Source organism: Salvia hispanica, chromosome 5 (genome assembly GCF_029641045.1).
Source record: "Salvia hispanica isolate PSC_SH4W2 chromosome 5, Shi_PSC_v1, whole genome shotgun sequence".
Classification (NCBI taxonomy): Eukaryota; Viridiplantae; Streptophyta; class Magnoliopsida; order Lamiales; family Lamiaceae; genus Salvia; species Salvia hispanica.
The window spans coordinates 33,690,360-33,708,316 of NC_142696.1; the positions used below are offsets into that span (position 1 = coordinate 33,690,360).

The 17,957-nt window shown below is 38.4% G+C and overlaps 4 protein-coding genes across 5 annotated transcripts; 2 read left to right on the forward strand and 2 right to left on the reverse strand.

The window, feature by feature from the left end:
• Nucleotides 1-2,538: 2,538 nt before the first annotated feature.
• Nucleotides 2,539-4,665, reverse strand: LOC125190684 (putative pectinesterase 53). Of its 2 annotated transcripts, none has more exons than XM_048088039.2 (4): nt 4,179-4,665; nt 3,293-3,674; nt 2,935-3,140; nt 2,539-2,832 (listed from the first exon to the last, which is right to left on the reverse strand). In XM_048088039.2, exons 1-4 carry the CDS (start codon nt 4,508-4,510, stop codon nt 2,685-2,687), a joined length of 1,068 nt encoding a protein of 355 aa, XP_047943996.1. In that variant the 5' UTR covers nt 4,511-4,665; the 3' UTR covers nt 2,539-2,684. The 2 variants fall into 2 exon arrangements, with proteins under 2 accessions (XP_047943996.1, XP_047943995.1); XM_048088038.2 differs by having other exon boundaries at nt 2,905-3,140; nt 4,179-4,662.
• Nucleotides 4,666-7,429: 2,764 nt separating this feature from the next.
• Nucleotides 7,430-10,720, forward strand: LOC125188829 (O-Glycosyl hydrolases family 17 protein). The gene is made up of 4 exons (XM_048085889.2): nt 7,430-7,784; nt 8,798-10,072; nt 10,243-10,273; nt 10,359-10,720. Exons 1-4 carry the CDS (start codon nt 7,736-7,738, stop codon nt 10,483-10,485), a joined length of 1,482 nt encoding a protein of 493 aa, XP_047941846.1. The 5' UTR covers nt 7,430-7,735; the 3' UTR covers nt 10,486-10,720.
• Nucleotides 10,721-10,892: 172 nt separating this feature from the next.
• Nucleotides 10,893-11,772, forward strand: LOC125188830 (profilin-3-like). The gene is made up of 3 exons (XM_048085891.2): nt 10,893-11,104; nt 11,173-11,310; nt 11,417-11,772. The coding sequence occupies exons 1-3, from the start codon at nt 10,973-10,975 to the stop codon at nt 11,549-11,551; spliced, it is 405 nt and encodes a 134-aa protein (XP_047941848.1). The 5' UTR covers nt 10,893-10,972; the 3' UTR covers nt 11,552-11,772.
• Nucleotides 11,773-16,794: 5,022 nt separating this feature from the next.
• Nucleotides 16,795-17,357, reverse strand: LOC125189485 (uncharacterized). Its single transcript, XM_048086759.2, has one exon. The coding sequence runs from the start codon at nt 17,297-17,299 to the stop codon at nt 16,991-16,993; it is 309 nt and encodes a 102-aa protein (XP_047942716.2). The 5' UTR covers nt 17,300-17,357; the 3' UTR covers nt 16,795-16,990.
• Nucleotides 17,358-17,957: the final 600 nt, after the last annotated feature.

The window sequence follows — 17,957 nt, forward strand, 5'->3', positions numbered from 1 at the left end:
CCATAGACTTATATTGAATGAGGCCTACTAGTATTCAACAAGAAATCTAAAGCATAAGATACCATATAAAAAACATGAATTACGCATACTTCCACTCCAGCAGTGTTACTAGGAATACAAGCAGAAGTCTCATCCACCAAGTTCAGCACGAGTTGGAATGACAGGAAGTAGATAGTTTTCAAATGGGGAGTCGATTACTCTAAAGTTTCCAGTACAACCATCTTGCTGCGCTTGGGCAACTGCATAGTCTCTTGCCTGTTGAATAATCCTTAAAGGGGGAGATGAGCTGATATCACACACATAACACACTGTTAATTAAGCCAAAATCAACAAAACCATATATGTTTGCCTAAAATAAGGTTCCCATCATAAATTTACAGCAAAAGGTGTAAATCGATAATCAATTAACTCCTTATTTGTCTGCAATCCAAAATCAAATTCTGCGTACCTGGAAGAAATTGAGGGGTCGGTTTTTATTCGCTTCGAGGGAGGCTTAAATTTCGTCATAGTTTTGGGGATTCGTATTCTGCAGTGTTGAATTGGTTTTCCGGCGCGGACTGATGTGTAATAAATACTCCAAATTCAATATTACTACCTCCCCCAAAATTTGCTACACTTTGATCCGGTACGGGTTTTAAGAAATGTAATGGAAAGTGAGTTAGAAAAAGTTGGTGGGATGTGGGTCCTACTTTTAAAGTTTTAGTTTTATAATAAAATGTGAGTAGGAATGAGTTAGTGGAATATGGGGTCCACTACCAAAAATGGTAAAAGTGAAGTGTATCAAATTTTCAGGGACGGACCGAAATGATAATGTGTATCAAATTTTCAGGGACATATGTAGTACTTCAATTTGCTGGAATTTCAAATGACTTCCAATTTCAATTTGTGCATGTATAATGTATTAATAGTTCAAAGCACGCCTTAATTAAGACACCAGCAATTTATTAACTAAAACTTGAAATTAAAAAAAAATACTATCGTTAAATTTTGAACCCAGAGACTAACGTAGCAAAAGTTTTATCTTTGTAGTACTTGTTTAAAAAAACAAAAATAAATGTTATTGGCCAGTAAACCGCTAATCTTAAATTGCTTAGACAATGACAATGTTCATCAAACTCATATATCTATATGCTAGCAATATATTCTTCACTCAGAGAACTTTCCAATGGTACACATCGCATCAGTGTTTTAAAAACCGGACCGGCAAGCAAACCTGTGAAGCTACTAGTTCACGGTTCAACTGGTCTGATCGGTCCAACCACTGGTCGGGCCGTTTTACTGTAACATATATAATTAAATATATCATACTCCCTCCGTCCCCGATTAAGAGTCACACTTTTCCATTTCGGTCCGTCCCCAATTAAGAGTCACACTTCATTTTTACCATAAATAGTAAGTAGGTCTCACATTCCACTAACTCAATTCACTCATATTTTATTATAAAACTAATATAAAAAAAATGGGTCTCGCATTCCACTAACTTTTTCAACCAACTTTTCTTTACATTTCTTAAAACTCGTGTTCGGTCAAAGTGTGACTCCTAAGGGGACGGAGGGAGTATATAATACTCAAATATATTATATATAATAAAATGTAGTTTTGATCAAATTCATATAATAAAATGTAGTTTTTGATCAAATTTAGTGAATAATAAAATCTTATCAAGCTTAATTAAGGATAAGTATAATTAAATTTTAGTGAAATAAAAATACAATTGTATAAATATATACCTAATATATTAAAACTTATATTTAATTAAATACATGTATGACAATATTCAAATTTAGTGTGATAAATTACTATCAAAGTTTATTAGATAACAAGCATAAATAATATATTTTATTTACAATTAATCATAATTAATTAATCAATTTAAAAAATAAAAATAAATTATAGAATGAATGAAAATTTATTTATTGATTATAAGAATAATTAAAGTTATTATTATGACACAACAATTGAAGTGGTGGAGTGGTAATGGAGTTGGACTTGCATACATGAGGTCTATGGTTTGAATCTCATTTAACTCAAATTTTAAAAAAATTGCCGAAAATCAAGAAAACCGGTTCAACCGGTTGGCGGTTCCCGGTTGAACCAGCCGGTTTTGAATCTGACCGGCCAGTCCAAACCGATTTTTAAAACACTGCATCGCATAATGTTGCACTCATTGATAAAATCGAAATTGCACTTAAAAGTTGACATCAAAATATGCACTCATTGATAAAATCGAAATTGCACTTAAAAGTTGACATCAAAATAAAGTACCTCCTCCGTTTTTTCATAATTGAGTCATTTCTATATATGGTAACCCTTTACTCTCTATTACTTTATTCTCTCTACCTTTTCTTCTCTCTTACTTTTTTATCTATTTATTTAACACACTCAATATTCATTTCTAAAACTTCATGCCGAAAAATTTCGCCTCAATTATGGCGAAACGAAGGGAGTATTTTCATAAGCCTATGCTATGCAGATTCAGTCAAGGTTGTGCAAAGAAGATTGATGGCAAAGAATAAAAAAAAAATGTGTGCCAAAGAATAAAAAAAGTCACTAGTAATATGCGTTATCCATTTGTCCCATATGAATAAAAATTCGTGAGAAACGATGAACAATAGTTTATACACATAGGTAGGGGTTATATTGATATCCATAAAAAATGATATGTATAGGTGAAAAAATGAGAATCAAATAGTGATCCACTCAGTGCCATCAATGAAGTTTAAAGAGATAAAAGGCTTGGCCTCTTCATCAGTTAGTTCTCTTGACCATGCCACTCTTCCTGCAAACTTTGCCCCTTCTCCTGTGCATTTGTATTGCCCATAAAACACAGTCCTGCAAATGAATACTACTACAATTAATCACTTCATTCACAAGATGATCAGAAGAATTGAGTGAGAGAGATACATTTCTCTAGAGGGGTCACCCCAGTTGTACCAGCCTTTAGGGATGATGATATTGTCCATGTAGGTGTAGGAGAAAACAACCCTTGAAAACGGGCCCCACGCCCTCCCGAGGTAGAGCGCCCCCGACCCTGTCACCTTGCACTTGACAAACGAAAATCCGCTCTCATCCAATATACTGCTTCTCCCCTGCGCCGTCACCGCCCCCACCCTCGATGCTATAGCATGCACATGACAATTCTGCAATTTTTAGACGAGTCAGGATCACCAATTTATTAGTTTTATAGCAGTAATAAAATATGAGCGTGAATGAGTCAGTAGTTGACAATTATTGACTACAGACTGAAAAGGAAACTATTGACAAGTAATGACGGACAGGCAGAGTACCTTACCTCAAACAGGGAGAGGCCACTGCCGAAGATGAAGTCGACCGACCCCTCGATGTAGCAATCCTTGTAGTAGTGTCTCCCGAGTTGATCGTACAGAGTGTCCTGGGCCCCCAAGAACTTGCACCCCACCAGCACTGCAGTGTCGGCTGATATCCGGAACGCCACCGCCTGCTTCCCCACCGCGCCCGGCTCTGGCACCGGCGCAGTGTTCTTGAATGTGATGTTCTTGGCAATGAAGAATGGGGAATTCACCGCGAACGTGGCTGAGCCGTACGTCCCCAGAGGCTGCGATTGAGCCGTATCGCCCCATTGCACTACCGTTGTATCTGCTCCCGCACCTTCGATCGTTACGTATGATTTAAATGGAGGTATTTCCACTTTCTCCCTGCCAGCTAAAATTTTCAGACTTCATAAAAAATGACAAAAAATCACAACACATCACATACATTCATTCATTCCCGTGAACCTCTACCTTTTGTTATTTAGCCCAATTAGATCACAACACTAGTTGGACTCATTCACGTGTTACATTTTGTAATTACACTAATTTCTTTTTCCTTCTTATTCAACGATCTTGTCAAACCAAAGTACACATATTGCATTGTCCAAAAAGAATTAAGTGCTAAGTTACAAATTAGTAATTACTCACTCAGTCCTCTAAATATTGTCTATGTTTGATTTGACACGAGTTTTAAAAAATATGAAGAAAAGAGAGTTTAAAAAATTAGTGGAATATGATTCCAATTGTATATATTAGTTTTATAATCGAATGTAAGTGTAAATTGAGTGAGGCCCACTAACCAAAAATGAAAAAAAAAACAAAGTGAACAATATTTTGTGGACGGACTGAAATGACAAAAATTGACAACATTCGGGGTAGAGCACTAACGTGTAAAGGCCTGCATGGACCTTGATGACGACTCTGACGAGATTGATGGTAGGGAGAGAGTGAATTGCGTCCTGAATGGAAGTGAAGTCTCCATATTTGGGGTTTTTGTGGACTGTGATGATGCGAGATGGTGAGACTTTGTTGGTGGCTGTCTTGAAGAGAGAATGCTTTAAGCTTCCCACAAAATCAACCCATTTCATGAACTGCTGCTCCGAGTTGGCCGTTCTCTCGGGCCTAATGCCTTTGGTGTGGCATCTTGTGCCCATCGAATTCAGCAGCACTACCACCAAAACTGTCACATAGAAAATCACAAGTCTGCCACAATGAGGCATTGTGTTAGAAATTGAGAGAGAAATAGTAGCTAGTGGAATGGGAGAGTGGTGGATTAGGAAATGGCATGTATGGTTAATTTATATGTTCAGTTTGGGAGGAGAGAAAATACTATAGGAATTAATTTTAATAATTGTATAAAGTGTTAGTTTTGGATTTGGTGGGGTGTATGAAATTGAGAGAGGTGTCACGGGCAGAATATATATGTATATGTTTGGTGGATTCACAGGCGGAAAAGTAGGTTCGCAGGGATGCGCTTTTAGAGAGTTAGAGAAGGCACCCGTGAGTCACTCATTTGTTTGTTTCTCAACATCAATATATTCCTCTCCCCCCAACCTAATCTTACATGATTGCTGCACTCACGCTTACGACTCTTTTCAACACATACATATATAATGACGATAATAAAGTCTACCAACATTTATTTAGACCTGGGCAAGGGCGGATCGTCCACTACAAACGATGAAGTGGGTCACGGCCCGTGGATTGGGCTCTATACTAACTGCGGAGCCATCCAGGCCTCGTGGTCAACTAATCGAGGTGAGCCGGTCAACTGCAAATTTAGAATTTAGATTCTTATTCTTTATATTTGAATTGTTTGGTCAACAAATCTTACATACTAGTACTATAACTTTTTAAATTTTAGTTATGCAATTTTTAAATTTTTTAGTTTGTTTTAATTTCATAAATATGAAGTGCAATTTGTCCCTTGTTTTATTTTATATTCCTAGTAGTATATACTCCCTCCGTCCCACAAAAGATGTCACACTTGTTGGATGGCACGAGATTTTAGGAGGTGTTGTTTTATGTGTTAAATGGAGAAAGAAAATATAATTTTTAGGAGGTTTTGTTTTGTTCATTATCACATATATAACTTCAAGTAAAAAACTAAAATAACAAATCAAACAATAATTTTAATATAATTTATAAATAAAGAGTGAAGTATATAAATGATAATAGACTTACATGATTGCTCTACTCTAGTCTCACTACTTCTTTGGGCACACATATAATAAAGTGTTAAAGGGATTGACAACCATTAACAACACTTGGTTACACAGTTACACTTGAGGCATAAACATGGATAGACTGCTGCAAACAGCGGGGCGAGTCACCAAGTGTGAATTGGGCTGCCAGCATTGACTGTGGAGCGATATAAGTCGCATGGAATCGGCCAATTTGGGTGCGCCATATGGCACCATCAGTGAAAATTTTAGAATTTTATTGTTTTCCCTTCCTAAATTTAACATTTATATTTAGTTTTGTAAATAGTAGCGGTACTTATTTTTGCAAAATAAAATAGTTCATTATTCAATAAATAAATGTCTCAATTAAAAATCAAAGTCCGGTGAAAAAGGTTTAATGAAATGTGTCACAGTAACACCACTACATCCCACTATGCTAGATAACAAAGACTACTTCAACTCTGAAGGACATCATTTTAATAGTGTGCTGCCTAAAAAGATGATCGAAAAACAGCCTCATAAGTTATTAGTTGGATTTGCGTTATTGGGCCGGAACGAATAGGTTGGGCAAGGAATTGTTTTGTTTTAATTTCCTTTTAACTTTTTCAAATAAATAGGATTACATAAATAAATTTTGGATTAGCTGCAGGACTCATATTTCATACTAATTCATAAATGTTCTATTAAAAATAAAAATTATTTCTATTTTAGTTGGTCATTAAAATCCTGCATTTTCTAATTTAGAATTTTTTTCTTATTAGTGAGAAAAAAATTCTAAATTAGTACTCATTCTAAATTGGTCACTAATATAATGAACTCATTTTCCACTAATAATATTCCAATCAATTCTTTCTGTTTCTCTTACTTTACAAATTTTATAATAAAAATTTGAATTTTAACAAACAGAGATAGTACTATATTTGTTTTGCTTTTGCATTAGTTCAAAAATTTTATATTCCCCAAACTTTTGAAAAATGGAGTATTTTAGAAGCTTCACCTTTATTTGCAAAAGAAAGTAGAACATAGAATTGTCTGTATAAACAGGGAATGCAGATTTCATGCCTTCTGTGGCATAATATACTGTAAGTGTGAAACAAACCAAAAAAGGGCTGAAGATATTCGCCAAATTCTATACTTTGGCTAGATACGTCAACGTGTTGTCTTAAACCTTATTTCCATCAAAATTTCTATATTTTGACGTGAAAAATACCGAAAAAATGATATATCGTATCGTATTGAAAAATATTGAAAAATTATCGAATTTTCGATATATCGTAATTTTTGATACGATACGATATCGTATCGTAAGTTTTCGATACGATAACGATATGAATGTCCTTATATCGCTATATATCGTTTTATATCGAAAATACGATATATATCGAAAATTTACGATATATCGATATTTTATTTTCGATATATATCGATATATATCGAAATATCGAATTTCGGTATCGAAATATCGATACAATAACGATATGAAATTTTTTTATATCGAAAGTTCGATATATCAAAATTCGATATATCGAAACTTTCGATACGATAACGATATGAAATTCTTTCATATCGATATTTTTGATACGATACACGATACAACGTTTTTATTGTATCGACCCACCCCTAATTTTGACAAATAAGAGCAATTCAAATCGAAGTCAACATCAGAGTAGTAGCCAATAAAAGAAATTGTATATTCAGATTATTTTCCCGTTATATAGTTATATCTAGAGACTAGATTAAATAAGTGTACTAACAAAAATAAAGATATGCATCAAATAATTAATTTCAAAATGGGCAGTGGTGACCGTTGATATTGGCGTATAGCAAAGCATTCGAGATTTGAGAAAGCGGAAACAGTGTTTGGGGCAGAGGATTTTTGTAGGGAATAGAATGAGACAAGCTCAAATATACCCCGCAACCGCAATAAATAAAAAGAAAAACCTCTCGGATTCATCAACCATTTGTCAATTGAATTCATAAAAATTTCAAGTCCGCATATCCCCAGACTCCACCTTGCTGACACACTCCACCCGACACGCACAGACGCTCAGCGATCACCTCTCTCTCTCACTCACTCGGAGCTCGAGAGGAGACCCTTTTTTCCTTGTAAGAAGAGAGACGTTGGGAAAAAGAGTGGTACATTTACTCAGCAGCAAAAAGTTAAAATCAAGCATTGAGTTTTGAGAGTCAATTATTTAAAACCTTGTGGAGTTTTGAATCGTCTTTACCTTTCTCTACGCTTACATAGCAACTGGGTTTCAAATGGGGAGCGCGTTTCTCTTCGCAACTCTTCAGCTGCTTACGCTCTTTGGTAATGTGCTCACATTACACTCTCTACATTAACATCATCACTATCTAAATTGCTAATTCTGCTGTGATTCCATTTTGGGACACTTCTTGTAAATGTTTTCTTCAAGAACTCGTTTTTTATTGGTTAATTCAGGGCATGTCTTTCTTTATTTGGTTGGTATGTTGCTTCAATAATTAGTCAAAGATTAATACTTTCTGTGGAATCTTGATGTCAGCAACTATCATGTGCAAGGGTGTATTCTTATAAGTAGGCCATCCCATGATGTATTAAGTTTAGAGACTATATTAGTAATTGAAATATGGCAGATGCACATTTTGTGCTTCTCCAAAATTCATGTGTTATACCACAAAATTACTGGTAAATGTACTTTTCAAGTAGCAAGAATTGACCTTTATGGCATTTCTACATATGGTTATGTAATTCCCTTATATCTGAATGCTGCATTCATGAGTTGTTGATGATGGCTTTTAGTTCTTTGTAGGAGCATCTCCATGGTTCGTATGTCGGCTAGCTCATTCGGTAGCTAATGAAATAAGCATCACTACCAACTAATTCTAGTAAAACTTTTTTGTCTTGTTACCCGAGGCAGAGAGAATGTGTCTATATATCATGAAGTTCTTTTGTTTTTTCATGATATATAGATCTAGATTTTCAGAGGTAGGAAGGACTTATAGTGGCGCGTGTTGCCTGCTTATTTTTAGTTTTCATATGGGTTGGTTCATTGATTTTGCAGTTTTTTAACTTCTCGAAATAAGTGTTATCATTCCTATGTGGAGAGATTCGAGAATGTGTGGAAAATGAAATACATCCATGCTTGAGTGTTGTAAACCAATCTTGATACGACTTCACACGAGTTTTGTTCACTGGACACGTTGCAAATAGGTTTAGAAATTTTCCATGCTTCTTAGGTTCAGTTTTGCTTCTCAAAATGTGGCAGAATGACTGTAATATGGTTTGACAGACGAGGGATTCGTGTTATGCTTTGATGCTAATAATGCCTATTTTGATGATAGGCGTATGCAGAGGTGGTAAAATCGGAATATGCTATGGGAGAAATGCAGATGATCTACCCACCCCGGATAAAGCTGTGCAGCTGATCAAACTTCACAATATCAAATATGTAAGGATATACGACTCCAATATCCAAGTCCTCAAGACATTCGCAAATACAGGAATTGAGCTCATGATTGGGATTCCCAACGCCGACTTGCTAGCCTTCTCTCAGTTCCAATCCAATGCTGATACATGGTTGAAAAACAGCATTCTCCCATACTATCCGGCCACAAGAATCACTTACATAACTGTTGGTGCTGAAGTAACCGAAGCTCCCAGTAACATCTCTGCTATGGTAGTTCCTGCAATGCAAAATGTCCTAACTTCTCTCAAGAAAGCCGGGCTTCATAAGAAGATTAAAGTCTCGAGCACTCATTCCTTGGGTGTTTTGTCCCGCTCGTTCCCACCTTCTGCAGGGGCTTTCAGCAGTAAATTTGCTTTGTTTCTGAAACCGATGTTGGAATTTCTGGCTGAGAATCAGTCTCCCTTTATGGTTAATATATACCCTTACTATGCCTATAGAGACTCCTCGAGCAATGTGTCCCTCGACTATGCTCTTTTTGAGTCCTCGTCTGAAGTTATTGATCCAAACACCGGATTGTTATACACAAATATGTTTGATGCTCAGATTGATGCAATCAACTTTGCACTCATGGCTTTGAATTTCCGAACTATTCAGATTATGGTTACCGAGACAGGATGGCCTTCTAAAGGATCCCCTAAGGAGACTGCTGCCACTCCAGATAACGCGCAAACATACAACACGAATCTGATCCGTCATCTCATCAATGACACCGGAACTCCTGCGAAGCCAGGAGGGGAGATAGATACGTACATCTTCTCATTGTTCAATGAGAATAGGAAGCCTGGTTTGGAATCAGAGAGAAATTGGGGCCTGTTTTTTCCTGACCAGACAAGCGTGTACAATCTGGATTTCACTGGGAAAAGTACTGTGGATATCAATCCGGACACAAACGTGACAGCCAGTTCAAACGGGACGTGGTGCATTGCATCAGCCAATGCCTCGGAACCTGATCTTAGGAATGGTCTAGATTGGGCCTGTGGTTCTGGAAACGTTGACTGCTCGGCTATTCAGCCGAGTCAGCCTTGCTTCGAGCCTGATAACTTGGTATCTCATGCTTCTTATGCCTTCAACAGTTACTACCAGCAGAATGGGGCTACAGATATCGCTTGCAGTTTTGGCGGAGCAGGAGTCAGAATGAACCAGAACCCGAGTATGTATTGATTAACTGATTTGTAGTATACTATTTCTTCTCTTATTTTACTCTTGATGCCCTCTATTCAAACTCATGAGATGTGCCTTTTGCATTACTTTCGTTTGGGTTTTTGAGGATCAAGGATATACTCCTCGACAAATAACATGTCATTTTTATGATTTTCGCAGGTTATGACAACTGCCTCTACATGACACTAGGGTGCGCAAACATCCGTTCATTAGTAGTTCCAAAATATTAGCATTGGCATTACATATCTGTGACTGAACTTTTCTTGGATTTGCAGGGCCAACAAAACTGCGGCCGCAAATGCAACAGCGAACCCTTCAGCAAAAGCATCGTCGTCCTATGTGCAAGAAGCCTCAATGCTGCTCCTTGGCTACTCGTTGATGGCTTCATTCGTGTTGCTGTAAGATTCGTGCTAGTATCTTGGTTGGCGGAAAAAATTGTCTCAAGCATGGTTTCCCAAGGGCGTTCAATTATTTTGTTGTATCATAATTTTCAAGGAATTTCCTCTCCCTCTTGTAGTTGTAGATCATCTTGGATCATGTATGTGACAAGACACCCTTGTAGTTGTAGATCATCTTGGATGTTTTAGACACATGCTCACTTCTTTCTATCATTTTAAATAAAAGTTGATAATGTAAATCTAATTAGAATAAATTTGAAAAAAAGCATGTATTTGACTAAGTAAATCGTAGTGTAAATCGGGTGGTTGTTAAGGTTAATTAGAGAGAAAAGGGCGGAGGTGAGAAGCCGAGACGCGCGAGCATCCATTCACTAATTTTGAATTACTTTTCAAGCACTGCATTACAGTATAAAACATACAACAGCATCATCATCATATTTCGATCGAGCAGTGATTTGAAATACTAACGAGATAAACATTTGCAGAGCAATATGTCGTGGCAAACTTACGTGGATGAGCACTTGATGTGCGACATCGAAGGACAGGCAGGGCTGAAACTGGCCGCGGCCGCTATCCTCGGCCACGATGGCGCTGTCTGGGCTCAGAGCGCCACCTTCCCTCAGGTCAGGTTAATGTTAATTATTTGAATTTGTAATTGTATTATGATGTGTTTGATGTTTGCGTAATGCAGATGAAGCCAGATGAGATAAAAGGAATATTGAACGATTTCGAGGAACCCGGGACTCTGGCCCCCACTGGCTTGTTCTTTGGTGGGGCTAAGTATATGGTCATTCAAGGCGAGCCCGGCGCGGTCATTCGTGGAAAGAAGGTTTGTTTATATACAACGAGGCCGTCCAGATGCCATGATAACTCGTGGTTTATTCCATGTTGTATCTCACTATTATCTTGTTTAACAAACTGAACGCCATCAATAGGGATCTGGAGGCATAACTATCAAGAAGTCTGGGCAAGCATTGGTGTTCGGAGTGTACGAGGAGCCGGTGACTCCGGGGCAATGCAACATGGTTGTTGAGAGGCTGGCTGATTACCTAATCGACCAGGGCATGTAGACCTTTATAAATCTACTTAGCCCCCATTTTCATTTCTTGTTTCTTACTTAGTTTCTCATAAAGGCCTACATTTTTCATTTCCAATATCAACTCCTTCATTTCCAGGCCATCGACTTTTATTAATTTTTTCTTTTTTGTTTCTCATACAAGTTGGTATGTTGAGTTGTTGCCTAAATTTCAGGCAAATTTTAATATAATTATTTTCCATCTTTTTTTTTTTTTTTGAAATATTTGTTACCTATTCATACTCTATACAGTTAGTATAAGGTGCTGAAGAATATTCTGAATTTTCTAAAATCTAGATTGATTTAGTCCAAGTTATAATCCGGATTACGTCCAAAACTGATATACGTTTCCCAAAGATTATATAAATATAATTTCCTCTCACTTACAAAAATAGGTTCTATATACATAGGTTATACTGTTATACTAGTATTCAAAATTAGTAATTAATATTAGCAATTAAATAAATTTTATGTACTAATTAACTTGCCAATCTATTAATGATCGTGTTTGTCAATACGAAATCGAGTAACGCCAAGCTTTAAAATTGAATGGTAAGCTCGAACGAGATTATATCGGATATGTTTGAAAAGCCAACCAGAAGTTCAATTCAATTACTACCTTTATAACTTTATGAGATACAGCTGCTCCCTCCGTCTCACTCAAGATAGCCACATTTTAGGAAGTATTGTTAGGGCATCCATAATGGGACGGAGGATGTGACACCCTATGCATTGCCACGTCAGCATTTTATCCTCCGCCACTTCCACCTGCAATGGGGCGGACTATAGCCCGCCCTAAGCCACGCCCTAAGCATTTTAACTATTATTTGAATATTTAAATACTTCAAAATTTAGAAAAAAAAAACTTCAATTCATTAAAATTAAAACATTACACTACGAATGTGAAAAAACTACAAATTCTCAACAACGATTGCGGTTCCAAACTTCTTCAATCATGTCGGTCATGAGTTGAGTATGGTCTTGTTGGCTGCGCATTGAGGTCTGTCGCAATAGAACCTCACTGAAGCCCTGACTCAACTTATTTTTAACACAATTATACCCACAAGTGTACGAGGCTAATGTAGCAAATAGTAATCAAAGAGTATCGTATCCACAGAGACAATCAGTGTCAACCTAATTACCACGAACCAACCTCAACTACTATCTAGATGAATCAGAAAGTTTGGTTTTCTAAATCTACTTAAAAGCAAGGTAAAAGCAATTAAAAAAATAGAGAACTAAAAGCAAATAAGAGAAAACGAATGTAGATCAAGGATGAGAAGGGTAGAATCCTACGGGATCGATAACAACTATCCTATGCTCAATTAACTTCCAAACTATGCCAACAAAGGGTCTCAAGGGTTATTAAGCTATCATTAAAGTAAAACTATATCTTATCTCGAATCATATAATTTGTAGATTGCTACCTAGAACCGAAGTTTCCTTTCTAGAACTAAGGCAACAACTCCTAATAGCTCCTAAGATACTTAGCTTCATTCAAAGGCTCAAATCTCTCGATTATATTGGCAAAGACGTCAATTTCTTCTCTTTCAAATTAAGCTACTCACTTCTCAGTTCTTGTAGTAAAACCCACAAGCATATATAAGATGATCAGTCAAATAAATGTATAAGCACAGGAGAAATCAAAATAACCACACGAGCCAAGACATAGAAAAAGGAAATCAATTAAACATAAGAATCATTGTATCTCCCCCGTAGAACTCCACGAAGGATTTAACTACTCATGTTCAACATAAAAGTCAAAGAAATATTCAAAAACATTGTTTGAACAAGAATAAAACTAAAAGTAGAAACTCCTAGAATTGGATTGGGCGGATTGGAGGTCTCATCTTCAATCTTGCGATGAATACTAGTCCTCTGCTCGTTCTTCTCTTCTTCCTAGGTGAAAAAGTAGTATTTTTGGGGTAGGAGGCGTGTAAGTTGTGTTTGGAGGCGTTTCCTTCGGCATATATACCTAGGGTTGACTTTGGGCCCGAAATAAACTGTCGGACGAAGCTGGCGGGTCGCCAGGTTGGGTGTGCGTCGAAGCTGGCGAGTCGCCAGCTGTCTATGGCGTTTTTCTCAAGTTTTGCTGGCGGGTCTCCAAGTTCGTTTGCATGCGAACCCGGCTGGTCGCCAGCTATGTCACTGCTCTACGCAGTCTTGGTAAAACAGTCATAACTTCTTCTATCCGAACTCCGATTGAGACGTTTAAGATATCCACGCCAAGCTCTTTCGAAGAAGAAGAGAATGGTATGCATTATGTGCAAATCGGACTTCAAAATCTCCTAGAAAAACTGTCTCGAACTAAAGCTTCTGCACATCCACATATTTTGTACATTTTTCTACACAATCTTCACAAAATGATCAAAATACCAATATAATAGAGAATTAGCTATAACCATGTCTCAAAGTACACAATATATGATCAAAACCAAGTAAAACTACCCTCTAAAACCATATAAAATCCAAGTGAATTAAGCCCATCGGTAATCCTCGAGCGACAGGCGGGGTCGCCGTGCTGGAGCTAGATCCGGCTTCATCATCCACCCAATCAGTGACATGTCCAACTTCTTGTTCGACTATCATGTTATGCATGATGATGCACGCATACATGACGTCAGCGATGACTTCCTTGAACCAGAAACGCGCCAGACCTTTCACGATTGCCCACCGCGATTGGAGCACCCCAAAAGCCCGTTCCACATCCTTCCGCGCAAACTCCTACTTTGCCGCAAATAGGACTCTCCTGTCACCAATTGGGCAGCTGTTCGTCTTCAAAAAAACAGGTCACCTTGGATATATGCCATCGGCCAAGTAGTACCCCATATGATGTCTGCGGCCGTTGGCAATGAACTTGATGGCCGGGCCGCGACCCCTGCACTGATCGACGAAGAGGGTGGACGAGTTGAGGACGTTGATGTCGTTGTTCGACCCGACTACACCGAAGTAGGTATGTCAGATCCAGAGGCGGTGGTCAGCGACGGCTTCCAGGATCATCGTTGGATGGCTGCCCTTGTAGCCACTAGTAAATTGGCCTCTCCACGCCGTCGGGCAGTTCTTCCACAGCTAGTGCATACAGTTGATGCTCCCTAGCATCCCAGGGAAGCCGTGCACCGTCTCGTGCATCCTCATCAGCCTCTGGCAATCATCAGCAGTCGGGCGTCGCAAATATATGTCGCCAAAAGCCTCCACAACTACCTTACAAAAAGTCTTTACACATTCGCGGCCAGTTGTCTCCCGACGTGAAGGTACTCGTCGAATATATCCGCTGTGGCCGTAGACCAACTGCCGGATCGCAACCGTGCATTTTTGTAACGGTGTAAGTCCGGGTCTGCCGATGTCGTCTTCCCGATACTGGAAGTACTCATCACGTCCCTCCAACGTGTACATAATGCGGAGAAAAAGATCTCGGCTCATTCTAAAACGGCGGTGAAAAACATTCGGGCTCCACCGTGGATGCTCGGCAAAATCATCTGCGAACAGACGTTCGTGAGCTATGTCGTGCTCGCGCGGGACATACGTCCGACGTCGTATCGGCCGAGGGACCCGCGCCGCCGCCGCCGCCTCCGCCGCTGCCTGCTTCCGCTGCATTTATGCCAAGCATTCCGCCATGGCTTCATTAACGGCATCGAACAAGGCTCGAGTCAAGGCCCGTCTGCAACCATCCGATGTACTCAAATCGTAATCGTCGGGATTCTTTTTTGAGAAGATGAGAGAGAGTAATTGAAGAGATGTGAAATTGGAGTGTGTGAAATGGTAGAAAATTGTGGTGTTTAAATAAGAAAAAATTTTAGAAAAAATTAAAAAAAAAAAAAAGAAAACGCGTGAGCATCGTCCGTCGCGTCGTCCGCGATGCCACAGTGGCGGACGATGCGACGGACGATGAGCATCGTCCGCGCTTCGTCCGTGGACGATCGATCGGGCGCGGATGATGGTTAACCCTTCGTTCGTGATGCCACAGTGGCGGACGATGCGACGGACATCATCCGTCGCATCGTCCGTCCCACTGTAGATGGCCTTAAGTGGAATAAAGTAAAAAGGAAAAAAGTAGTTGAATATTTTAATGAGGAGAAAGGAGAGAGGAGAGAGAAGATTGTTACCAAAATTGAAAAGTGGTCATCTTGATTGGGACAAATAAAAATATTAAGGTGACCATCTTAAATGGGATGCAGAGAGTATTTGATTAAATTACATGAAAAAGAAAAATTTGGTTCTATGAGACGTCACTGCGCGACAAGGGAGAGCCACATGGCCCTGGCGCGTGTCCCGCAAATAAGGGCTCAACCCCTCAGCACGGCAGGCCCTGTAGGACGAGACACCCACAACGGCAAACCCGTCACCGTCCCCTCCCAACGGGATGGGACGGTACAACACCCCCAACAGGCTGACCGTTGCGGGTGCTCTTAGTCCCAACCAAAAACACTATTCTTAGAATATTTGATATTTCGTATGAATCATTAAAACGAAATTCTATGTTTGCACCTAAAAACTGCAACACGTAATAATACATTTTGCAATGATTTTTTGAAAAATCTTTTGCAACAAGACTGAGTAGAGCAAAACTTTTTTTTTTTTTTCTTTTTCTTATTATCATGTATTCATGTTTATATCGTGCTTTCGTATATGAATTGTTGTCGCATATGTGATGATCAATCTTTGCATATCAAAAGTTTCTATCAAAGTGCAAATAGACAAAATACAATTGGTCATATGGTGGCTATAGAATTTGCTTGTCCGTCTCTAGCCGTTTCGCGAAATATCTCATCCCCCACACAAATCCAAAAGGCATATTCCAGCATGTGCGAAATATGAATAGTTGTGGTTTGCCGTCGGCACCCGCCAATTTTATACTCGTCTCTAGTAGTATCAAACAATCCAATATTATAAACTCCATCGAAAATCATACTATTTCTTCTCCAACTAGAATTTTATTTTTCATGTATAATATTTACTACATCGTTATGGAATTTTATATATGGTTGCGTTAATAAATTGTGTACTTTATATTGTGTTTACTAGTACTTTACTACGTAGTAATTTTGTGTGTGTGTCAGAACTAAACTAATATGATTATCATTGGCCCAACTAAAATTTTATTGGATAATGACAAGTGGAGTTTCTTTCGGATAAATACGTTTCCTTTAAATTTATAATTATTGGCCTAAAGTCCCAAATAATTAATCTAGGCAGGTGAAACAATATAAATTAAACAATCACTATCATAACACATTAGACTTAACCAATGATCGCAAATATAGAGATCAAATTAATATTCCAAATTTCAACTTAAGTAAGCATTGATTCGCGTCACTAGAGTTACAAATTTATAATACTATAGAAATAAAATTTTATATAATAAAGGAAATTACATAGCTATCCATCGTCGGATTCCACTACGTCCACATCACTGCCATTTGAATAGAGAAAGAAATCAGGCAGCGGAGCGATCGGAGAAGTCGGAGGCTAGCCGGGAAGCGATGGCGGAGTGATACATGGTCTCATGGACCGAGGCCGCATCGCAAGTCATCTTCCGCAGCTGCCTGGCTTTATCCTCCGTGAAAGAGCCGGGAGCGAACCGGGTTTTTGGTGGCTTCCGATCCGCCTCGGCTGGTTTGATATAGTCCGGTTCGGAGGAGAAACCGAAAAGCGGAGCCCACCAGTTGGGAGATTTGTTGGCGTCGGCGGGTTGCAGCTGCGCCTGCACCACCACAGGTCGGATCGGTAGCATGTTGGAAGTCATTTTTTGATGGAAAGGGGAAGAGAGAGAGTGATGTATGATTAATGGAATTATGGAAATGGGCATGAGGGTTAATTTTAGATGGTTGGACCCTCACGTGAGAACAAAAGTACTAACGCGTTGTTATCAATTTTATTTATTAAAATTATGTAAAAATAAAAAATAAATATTTTATAAAATTGTGTTAGGATTAATGATGAAAGTAGAAATAATATTCCACCAAGACCACCACTCCTCTAGTCCTCTATAGAGTGCCAAATCATTAGGGAACATCACCGAGCTCATGAATAAAATGAAATTTTGATAAATATTACTCCATATTTTGGTGCAAATTTAACTCCTTTTTCTATTGAAAGTGAACTCATTGTGTGGGAGAACAATAAATTTGCATTCTAGCTGTTGTTTTAGTTTCAATTGGCAGAAAACTCCTGCCCCATATTAATTTATCTTCCATAAGCCTAACATGTGGCACTGTTGAGATAAAGTATATGGTGGTTTTCGATTTCCAAGATAAAATAATGCTCCCTTCGTTCCGGCTAAGATGGAACATTGCTTAGCCGGCACGGGATTTTAGGAGTTATTAGTTAAAGTGTTTAATTGAAGAGAGAGAATGTGGGTTTAGGGTTTAGTGTATTAAAGTAGAGAGATAAAGAAAGATGAA